General features: G+C 43.9%; 1 protein-coding gene across 1 annotated transcript; it reads right to left on the minus strand.

The window, feature by feature from the left end:
• Window positions 1–9,710: 9,710 nt before the first annotated feature.
• LOC148880703 (uncharacterized) lies at window positions 9,711–10,235 on the minus strand. The gene has a single exon (XM_088976938.1). The coding sequence runs from the start codon at window positions 10,233–10,235 to the stop codon at window positions 9,711–9,713; it is 525 nt and encodes a 174-aa protein (XP_088833064.1).
• Between the last annotated feature and the right edge of the window lie 1,262 nt (window positions 10,236–11,497).

Genomic DNA, 11,497 nt, shown 5'->3' on the forward strand with positions numbered 1-11,497 from the left:
ACGTTTAAAGTTTCAGTAAGTATTGGCCCATAGAGGCTGATATTTATCGGTTTTCAAGATAAATATCAATGCACGTTGATGAGTATCATCGACCGCCCTACAGTCATACATATCAAATTATCAACTTATACAAACACAACTACAGACAATTACAAACCTAGACAAAAATGCCAAGTCTCATGGCATTTTTTTTGAGAAGTTGCTGTTAAAGCCTAAAACCCACTACCACTATTTAGACAACTGGGTTTTTCATTTTTTAGAAAGCTAAATACGTGGCAATTTTTGAGAAAATCTTGGTAAAGCCCACAACCCACTACTAGGCTACAATTCCCACCATTCAAACACATGGCCTTCTCATTTTTCTAGAAAGCTAGATATGTGGCATTTTCTAAAAGTTGTTGCTAAATCCCATAACCCACTACCACCATTTTCAATCAATGCAGAAAATGCAAATGTGGTTATCCACAACCACTTTTGGCTGCATTCTATCAATCTCAATTAATCAGTAACGCTCTACATATCATAACAAAAGAAAACTATCCATATTCTAATAATTATTGAAAAGTTATTTTTTGAAATAATATTTCTTAAAGCTTTAATAATTATTCAAAATATTAATAAATATAAATTTAACATTATTGATTTCATAATGTAAATTTAACATTAGTGATTCCTCGTACTTAGTACGGGGTCATTCACTAGTCTAATATATTAAAAGGAATGTGGTTAGGCTATAGTCTCCCCTAAGGCTGTTCATGGGTCAGGTTGGGTCGGTTTACTGGGGTTTTCCCAACCGACCCCACCTGGTCGGGTTACCTGAGGTGGAAACCGAAATCGACCTGGCCGGTTTGACTCGGGTTGGGTCGGTTTTGGTTTTGCTCATGTACAAAAAGGACAAAGAAGCCTAGAACTAGAAGGAAATTTATTTGACCATCATTTCAGCCATCTGAATTCAATTCAGAGTCCAAGATAAATCTTCATGTAAATCTGAATTAGTTGTTGTTCAAGAGTCCAAGATAAATTTGAATTCAATTCAGGTAAAGAATAAAATCAATGAATTCTTCATGTAAAAACAAATGCCAAGTAAGACAAAAGTTATCAATAAAATAGAAAGTCAAACAGTTTTATAGAAAGAAGGCTGAAATATTTATATTTCAAGAAACTTTCTAAATTCTAATCTAAATAAAAAAGGACACCTAATTCTAATTAGTTGCCTATTTGGTGTAAAAGACTATAGAAACTATGATAGATACAATTTAGTTAAGTAGGAACTAGAACTCTAGAAGACTAGTTAAGTAGGAACTAGTTAGAAGACTAATTGGTTCGGTTCGGTTTGGGTCGGTTTCGGTTTTCACACAAGAAAACCGAAACTGACCCGATATATCGGTTTATGAATTTGCCCAACCCAAAACCAACTGGTGCTGATGAAAATCCGACTGACTCGGATTGGGTTGGGCCTTCTTATGAACAACCCTAATCTCCCCCCTTCAGACACGTGGCGTTCCAATTTTGCTGAAAATAACATTCCATTTTCATAATTCGACTTAAGTAGTTTCTCAATTACGTTCAGTTTTTTTATGTGTGGATAAGCCCATGTTGCCAAATTTCAAGAAAAAAATCTCAATAATTAGTTTAATTTGAATTTCAAAACATTTGTTCCAACCAATTCATCAGCACCCCTTGTATCCAAACTGCAACCGAGAAACTTACGATCTCTGCATCGAATGTGATTCATGCATCCAAACCGGGAATCAAGTTTACTTCCCTGCATCCAAACTGCAACTGAGAAACTTACAGTCTCTACATCAAATGTGATTCACGCTCTAAATCAAAACCGGGAATCAAGTCTACTATAGCGTTTGCCTTAAAACTGCACTTTCAGAGAGCTAAGAAAAAGTTCAATCTGGTTAATTTATTATTTCTTATTACAGTCTCCGTTTTTAATGCTTATTAGAAGTTTAAGTAGAATTTCTTGTGTTGTATTAGTTTGAAGAATGTTTTCTTACTCCAGCCTTTGTTTTTAACGCTTACTGCAGTCTTTGTGTTGTATGAGTTATAGTATTCAGTCTTTGTTCTTTCTGCTTATTATAAATTCACGTAGATTTATGGTTTGTTGTATGACTTTGAAGAATGTTTCAAAACTGAATACTATAACTGTTATGGAGCGTATACAAATAGGCGTGCAAATGTATCAGATCGGATCCAATCCTATTTGGTCAAATTCGGATCACCCCCTATCTGATCCAAGAAGATCCGATATGATGTGTGATATATTTATTAATATAACTATATATATAATACATATATATGTTATTTAATTATTTATAAATGTATTATTTATATTGTATTTTTATGAATTTGTTATATTATTTATTTTTATAAAAACATGTATATATATGGTAAAAATAATTAAAAAAATTTGTATTTTTGTTTTTCTTTATTTTAAATTGGTATATTTTTATTTCTTCTTTTAATAATTTATTAATTAAAAAAAAACAAATCGGATCAAATCAAATCCAAAGATCCGATAGGATCGAATCCTATCAGATCTAATTGGATTTTCGGATTGGACTGCATCCAACATAAACAGTGCCGGATCGGATTCAAATATACCTTAATTTGAATCCGATCCAATCCGTTTACATCCCTATATACAAATTGCGATCACTGACCACCAACGATCAATTCTGTGTCGTCGCCAGTGGCCAAGAGTGTTATACCATATGTATTGTAGTTAGTGGGCGAGAGTCTAGGCCAGAACTGCTGACAGCGTTTGAGAAGAGTTGTTACTGCAAACAGAGCTGTTACTAGAAACAAACAACTTAGTCTTTTATAGCCATACTGTTACTACAAACCGGACTCAGTAGACCATCGACGACGACTTTTGTGTGACCACTGGTGGCCAGTAGGGGCATAGCAAGTAGCAATAGTTGGGCCCTATTAAATTTTAGCCCAAATCATCACCTAAGAAGACAGGGCCCTCATGGCGTTTTTTTTTTTTTTAACTACCGGTGACCACATTATAATGTATATGAGATCACCGACCATCAATGATCAGCTATGGGTTGCCACCGGTGGCCAGGAGGGTCATATTAAGGTAGAATACAGCGACTCTATTTACTATTATTGCAAATCCATGCTCATAGATTTCAAGGCGCCAAGGCACCGCTAGGGATAGTGGGGCAACTTGTTGTCGTCTACACGATGAATTTTTTATGTAGAAAACATTGATCCCGTCTACACGATGAATTTTTTATGTAGAAAACATTGATCCTAGGATAGTTCCTTAGGTACCATAGTAATATTTTCTTAATAATTATTCATAGTTTTTATAAGAAAAATATAGAGTTCATGTCAAAGTATAGAAAATCAACATAAGAAAATTAAAAAAAATATAGGAGCTGGACCCTTATTTTTGTTAAGAAAAGAAGAAAAATAGTAGTGCTTGGTCATAATAATAAAAAGAAGTGTGTTGATTAGACAAAACTTTAAGTTCTTCCTTACTTATTGGGTTAGGTTTTAAAGTTTGAGGGTTCAATACAACATTTACAATGTTTGTATTGATCAAACCCTAACAAATAAGAAAATAATAAAAAGAAATTAGTATATAAACGCGCAAAATGAATATTTTAATTTAATAGTGCCTATTTTATAATTATAATGTTAAAAAAATAAAGAATAAAAAAGTATTTTATAATACGTAGTACAAAACTGCTTGGTGATTAGGCAAGGCGAGCCTCCAAGGGTGCCTTGTAGCCTTGACAACTATGTCCATGCTTGAGAACAAGGTAGAATCCGAGCCATTCTTTTAGTACAGGTGAATGTTGGCTGTTCTTTAACATTAGATGAGATCACTTATGGGTGGTTGTCGATGGTTGGGAAGTTCATACAACTAGTGTATAGGAAGCTGAATACGGGGTGTTTTTTCTTTTTTAAATACAAGTGACCATCGACTCTTCCTTAAGGTTAGATGAGATCGCTAACCACCGGCGATCATTTATGGATGGCCACTAGTGGCTGGCAAGGTCATACCATCATTGCTTGAGAAGACAATGGTTCAACTAGGAATACTAGGTTCCACTACTTCTTTTGTATACAGTAATTAATAATCAATATTTATAAATAGTGATGTGGTGTAATCCGGCTGTTCCCTGCTGGATATGATTTGGTTGCTAGCAATGATGAGAACTGAGTTCCTGAAAGAAATGAGTCAGAGATCCCGGGGTGGCTCACCCGGTGAGGATACTCTGATGACTAAGTTAGAGCACAGTGATAATAGAGAGCTTGAAGACGATAACAGGGAGAGAGCTAGAGAGTGGAGATTACACACACAACAATAATGATAGAACCTACTTCGCCCCTAGGGGGGGCGGCGGAGTCTTTATATGCGGGTTGGTGGAATAGTTACCGGATCCTAACTGTGACGGGACTTGCTTGCGCGTTAGGTGGGCGAAATGCCGTCAAATGGTAATATTGTCCCTTCCTGTCAGAACCGGGGAGTTGGTGAACTAATGTGACCATTACGAGGTACGACCCAGTAGGATATAGAGTGATGTGGTGTGCTCCTCGAGGTTGCCATTCAGAGGTCTGAACGGTAGGCGAGTCGCCTGTAGCTGTAGGATATCGAGCTGTTCGATGGCGAGCTGGCTGGTAGCAAGCTCCTCGAGCTTGTGCTCCTTAGGTTTGTCCTGACACGAATGCCGGTGCCCTTGCACCAAGGTGATCCATCGGTCCGAGTACAATCTGTAATGAACTTGGTTTCGTTTTGTCGCGATTTGGTACCGAGACAATCTTAGCTCGAAGTGACTTCAGTTTGGGGTACCAGCTTACCCGAGCTTGCTTGGTAGCGAGTTGATTTATGTTGAGCAGTCACTCGTGTTGAGTCACGTCCACGTGTCAATCTGACATGTTGAGTTGTTGTTTATGTGGGGTCACATCCACGTGTCCCCCTGTCATGAGGTCGGGCCAAATTCTCCTTCATCAATTGCCCCCCACTCCTCAAGCTAGGGGTCTTGACCTCGTTTGGGGAGTTCACGATATGCCAAGTGGATTTGGCTTGAAGTCTAGGTGCTCTGTCAGATGGATCACGTGTGGCTCACATGAGGACGTCAAGCGACCTATAGGCTTTGCGGATGCCAAAAAACGCACTAAACCAATTTCGACCTCAAGGGTCATGCAACCGATTTTCTTAGGAGCCGTCGGATCGCTTTGATCCCAACCGTCGCTTCTTCAATACAGTGGCTATAAATAGGAGGACCTAAGACTTATTTCCTTTGCCACAAGCTTACTAGTCTTCAATCTGAGGTCGTGCTTAGCTTCTTTGGCTCGGGTTTTCTAGTTTGCCATTTCCTTCTAATCCGGCCATTTCTCTTTGGTGAGTCTCCCTTTGCTTTTCTTTTCAGTTCTGTTCAGTTTCATGTCTTCCTCTAGCTTTGATATTCCTCTAGATGAGGCCGAGGCGGGTACTTCGGCCCAAGTCGGTAGCCGAGGTGAGGCTACTTTGGGCTCAGAGGCAGTTCGTGGTCTTCTCGAGGTATAGGCGCCCCGAGAGGCTCGAGAGGCCTCGGGTAGTCAGTCATCCACTTCGCACCAAGGTCAGGTGCCAGACAACTTTGGACCTTCAACAATGACCTTGGACCGGCTTCAGGCCTTAGTACACTGGTATAACCTCTCGAGAGAGTTCTCCTACAATCTCCCCTTAGGTAACTTCCCCTGGGAACACAATCACAACGAGATTGTGATTTTCGAAGAGCAACTCGTGGTTGGTCTTCGCCTTCCACTGCACCCCGTAATTGTAGAGGTCCTGAGGTCTTTTGATATCACCATAGACCAGTTACACCCGAACTCTATTAGCAACGTAGTAGGGACCATTTCGCTTTTTCATGAGTACTGTCTTCCCCTTGACCCCGATATATTTTCCACCATTTTGTCAATAAAGAAAAACTCTTCATGTGCTCTTCTCGAGCATAGGAGAACCTATTACCTATCTCCTTGCCTGGGCTATAAGTTGCTGCACGAACTCCCCAATAGGATCCCGACTTGGAAATGGGATTACTTCGTCATCCGTAGCCCCGAGGGGTGGCCTTTCCCAACCCATTGGAGGCCGACGATCCAGGTTCCTGGTGTTAGACTAGGCCTGAAGACAAGGGAGACACTCAAGTCTTGGGCGGAGCTCGGCTTCATCTACTTGGACTACCTTGCTGAAGATAAGCTTGTGCAGGCCGGCTTGAGTCCTGGTTGGTTGCCTTGGTTTTTTTTTTTTTTGATAAGTTCGTGGCTAACCTCACTCTTTGTTTTTTGCAGGTATCATGCCGGTCAACACAAAAAGTCTTTTGAGAGACTGGGCCTGAAGACAAGGGAGACACTCAAGTCTTGGGCGGAGCTCAGCTTCCTCTACTCGGACTACCTTGCTGAAGACAAGCTTGTGCATGCCGGCTTGAGTCTTGGTTGGTTGCCTTGGGTTTTTTTTTTTTGATAAGTTCGTGGCTAACCTCACTTTTTGTTTTTTGCAGCTATCATGCCGGCAAACGCAGAAAGTCTTTTGAAGGGTGTCCATAAGGGAAAGAAGAGGACTGCGAAGAGATCACATCAAGAGGTCAATCTCTCTCCTGAAGTTGTAATCGTGGAACAAGCCTCCACTGCGCCTCCCCAGGAAGAAGCCCGATCTGCTGCCCCCGAGGCGGTCATGGACGAGGTTCATTATGAGGGAGCTCACCCCCAAGATCCAGAAAGTTCATCCGTGCCCATGGGGGCGGATATTGCTCCGGAGGGTTATCTTCCGGTCATGAAAGAAAGTATCATGGACCACGTGCAGGCCATGCGCAAGAGCCAGGGTGCCGTCTTTGGGACTAGTCGGCAATCACAACATGGTGGTAAGCGTTCCGCTTTTCTCCTCCCCTCTTTCCCCCTTTTTTTGACTCAAGTTTTCTTTTGGTAGGATAACTTTGCTGGCCACGCGCTGGCATGCCAATTGGCGATCCGCATGAAGGAAGCTCGCGAGGCTAGGGCGAAGGTGCAAAGACTCCACCGTGAGCTGGACCTGGCTCGGGGCGAGGTGCATAGAGTGAAGAAGGGAGTTGAGGCCCAAAAGGAGCTGATCTTGACCCAGGAAGGGCAGATCTCCTTGTTGGCTGAGGAGAAGGCGTGACTTGAGCGAGAGATTGTGAACCTTAAGGCCTCCGTTGTGAAAGAAAGGAACAAGGCTGTCGAGAGCTTCAAAGAGTCTCTGGAGTTCGAGACCCTACATGTCGAATACGGCTCGGACTCCTATCAATCTGGATTAAAGTTGTGCCGGTACTTGGTTCGACAAAAGTTCCCCGACCTCGACCTCGACGGCATTTCGATGACAGGCTTAGACCCTGAGGTGACCAAGGCGGTGGATGAGGAGCCCGACTCTCCAGGGGAGGAGAGTGATGAAGATACCGAAGTGGTGGACCCTTCTGTGTGATGACTTCTTGTTCTTTATCTTTTTCTCCTTTGAACTGTGGATGTATTCTTCCAAGCCGTTGAGCTCGGGTTTTAGTAAAATTCTTGTACTTGAACCTTTTTTACTAATGAAATATACAGTTTTCTGAGTAATTTGAAAGAATAATGTGCGTTCGCTCCAAACTCCACAGGTTACCCCGAACTATTGAGTTACCGAGCTTGGCAACGAGTAAGGGTAACCAAGGTGAAATAGACATCGTAGGGTTTATACCTGAGCTGTCTTTACCTTAGGTGTTAGAAGTAGTTTACTTATGCCAACGAGGTATCCAGGTCTTATGCAGCGCCTAGGTCCTCGTCAATTCAGCATTTTTGGCCCTTAGGCTTTGGGAAGGACCCGTAGTTCGCTCTTGAATTTCGCCCATACCGAAGTGGCAACTAGGTCTTTTAGTAGTATTGGCCCTTAGGCTTTGGGAGGGACCCATAGTCCACTCCTGAACTTTTGGCCATGCAGTAGAGGTGATTGGGTCTTTCAGCAGTATTGGCCCTAAGGCTTTGGGAGGGACCCATAGTCCGCTCTGGTTCGAGTGGCCCAATTGGTCGGCTTGGCCCAACTTGGCCCTCGGACAGGCTTGAACATGTTTATAGGCCTGCGGGCTTAAACTTGATACAAAAAGCCCGACCCGCAATAAATTCGAGCTGGGATCGGGTTTTGTCAAAATAGTCCGGCCTGGCCCGACCTAAACCTAGACCTAAAAAACCCTAATCGAATAGCCCCATCTTTTTATTATCTCTTTGCCTCTTTGCCTCTTCTTTTTCCAACCGAACCCTTCTTCTCCAACCTCCACACTCCACAGTGAGGTGGCAAACGTTCACCGGCGCAATAACTTCGGCAGCGACTGTGAGTTTTCTCTTTCTATCTCTCTCTCTCTCTGATGTGAAGTTGCGAACTGATGAGGGATCTCTGTCAAAGTGTGACGGTGAGTTTTCTCTCTCTCTCTCTCTCAGATAAGAAGTTGCGAACTAATGAGGGATCTCTGTCAAAGTGCGAAGGTGAGTTTCTCTCTCTCTCTCTGCGAAATTTATTAAGTTGGGCTTCGAACTTGGGCTCAGGCTTCGGGCTTTTTATCAGGCCCGGGCTCAGGCCCAAGTTATAGGCCCGTAGGTCAGGCCGAGCTCGAGCTCGGGCCTAGCATATTTTCATTAATGGGGACTAAAAGCCTAGCCCGAGCCCGGCCCAGGCCGGCCTGGCCCATGAACATGTCTAGGCTTAGGTACCATAACTTTCTGGAGGACCGGGTCCCCTACACAGAAGTGTCGCTTCTTGACTCGGGCATTATAATACTGGGCTACTCTTTGCTGGTAGTCTGCGATCCAAATGTACGTGAGATCTCGTAACTCTTCTACTAGGTCGAGGTTGGTATGGAGCTCGTCACCATTTCTTTCGTTGTCGTAGGCTTCCAGGCGTAATGTAGGTACCTTGATTTTGGCTGGGATTACCGCTTTTGTGCCATAGGTGAGGTTGAAGGGGGTTTCTCCCGTGGCGGTCTTGATGGTAGTTCGGTAAACCCATAGTACACTGGGCAACTCTTCCACCCATAGCCCCTTAGCTTAGGATAAGTGGGCTTTCAGTTCATGGAGTATGGCTCTGTTCGTGACTTCTGTCTGCCCGTTCGCCTGGGGGTGTGCTATCGAAGTGAAGTTCTGTTGTATCCCCATCTCAGCACACCAGTTCTAGAACTTGATGTCTTCAAATTGCTTACCATTGTCAGAAATGAGCACTCGAGGCAGTCCAAAGCGGCACACTAGGGGTTCTGCTTTTACCCACTTTGTAAAGTAATCTACTGTTACTACTAAGAGTTTCCTCTATTCTGTCGCTGGCGGGAATGGTCCAAGGAGGTCGATCCCCACTGTGCGAAGGGCCATGGGTTGGTGAGATACTTCAGATCTGCAGCAGGTTGGTGATGGATATTGGCGTATGACATTTGTCGCATTCCTTGACGAGCTCGAGTGCATCCGCCTTCATCGTGGGCCAGTAGTGTCCTTACCGTAGCGCTTTCTGGGCGAGAGCCCTTCCCCCCAAGTGTCCACCGCATAGGCCTTCATGGGTGTCATGGAGGATGAGCTCAGCCTCTGGAGGTTGCAAACAACGCAAGTAGGGGAGCGTGTAGGATATTTGGTACAATCATCCATCTATCATGGTGTACTTGGCTGCCTGTCGTTCTACCCTTCTGGCTGCGTTGCGATCTGTAGGTCGAGTTTCGTGAAGTAGGTAGCTTGCGAGCGGGTCAATCCAGAATGCTGGGTCGAGGCAGGTTCTCTATGTGTACAGTCCTCATGGTGTTACTGCTCGTGCTAGCTAACTGGAACAGGGCATCGGCCTCAGCGTTCTTGGACCTTGAAATCAACCTGATGAAGTATGACTGGAAGCTTTGTAGAACTTCCCTGACCTTGGCCAAATAAGCAGCCATGATGGGGTTGTGGGCATCGTAATCTCCGATGACCTGGCTGACCACAAGCTGGGAATCACTGTAGATGATGATGTGCTTTGCTTGTACCTCTTTCACCAATGTGAGCCCGACTAGTAGTGCTTCATACTCTACTTCATTGTTGGATGCTGCAAACTCAAACCGGAGCGCATAATCCAGTTTTACCCCACTTGGTCCATGTAGAACAACACCTACTCCACTTCCTTGTTGATTGGACGAACTATCTACATGGAGGATCCAGGGCTCCTCGTCCCAAGTTGGCCTTGCTAAAACCGGGACCGGTGCCATACTGGTTGAAGCTGTCTCTTTGTGTTCAAGCTCCATCAGTTTGAGGGCTGTGATGGTGAATGTACATTCTGCCACAAAGTCGAGTAAGGCTTGGGCCTTAATCGCCGTCTAGGGCTCATACTAGAGGTCATATTCACTGAGTTCGATGGCCCATTTCGTTAGTTTGTCAGATACCTTGGGCTTGAGTAAGACTTGCCTCGGAGGTTTGTTTGTGAGGACTACGATAGTGTGGGCTTGGAAATACGGGCGAAGCTTCTGAGCCGCCGTGACCAGTGCGTACGCCAACTTCTTGATCTCTGGGTACCTGGTTTCTACATCCTACAAAACTTTACTCACATAGTAGATAGGTCGTTGGACCCGATCTACTTCTTTTATCAGAACCAAGCTGACCACCTCATCACTCGTGGAGAGGTATAGCTTTAAAACATCACCCTCCTCGGGTTGGGTCAGAACTGGGATACTAACTAGGTACTTCTTTAGCTCGTCGAAGGTGAGCTGACACTCTTTAGTCCATTCGAAGTTTTACTTTTCTTGGTTGCCTTAAAAAAGGGCAGGCAACGATCTGTCGCCTTGGACATGAAGCGGCTTAAGGCAGCCATGCGGCCATTCGGCCTTTGAACCTCTTTCAACTTGCGAGGTGGCTTCATTTCTAGGATAGCCTTGATTTTTTTTGGGGTTTGCCTCGTTTCCATGCCGGTTAACTATGTAACCCAGGAATTTACCCAAGGTGACACCAAAGATACACTTACTAGGTTTCAATTCATGCTATACTTGCGCAGAATTTCAAAAACACATTGCAAATCACTTATTAAACAGTCTGAAAATTGGGTTTTGACGACCATGTCGTCTACATAGCATTCAACCTTATCGCCGATCAATGGTTCAAAAAGTTTGTTGACAAGCCTTTGAAAGGTTTCCCCGGCATTTTTTAGTATGAAGGGCATAACCTTGTAATAGTACAAGTTGTGCCCTGAGGTCGGCGGGGTCCATCTTGATCTGGTTATAGCCCGAGTATGTGTCTAGAAAACTCAACAACTTGTGCCCTGAGGTCGCGTCCACTAGACGGTCGATCTTAGGGAGAGGGAAACAATCATTTGGGCAAGCTCGATTCAGGTCGGTGTAATCGACCCACATGCGCCATTTACCGTTGGCCTTTCTTCACAGAACGAGGTTAGCCACCCAGCTCGGGTAGTGGACCTCCCTGATGAAATTGGCTAAGAGGAGTTTCCCGACCTCCTCATCGACTATCTTCTAGCGCTCCGGGGATAGGTTGCATTTTTTCTGTATAACTGCCCTGA

Source organism: Nelumbo lutea, chromosome 1 (genome assembly GCF_056320005.1).
Source record: "Nelumbo lutea isolate HS-2025 chromosome 1, American lotus-T2T, whole genome shotgun sequence".
Classification (NCBI taxonomy): Eukaryota; Viridiplantae; Streptophyta; class Magnoliopsida; order Proteales; family Nelumbonaceae; genus Nelumbo; species Nelumbo lutea.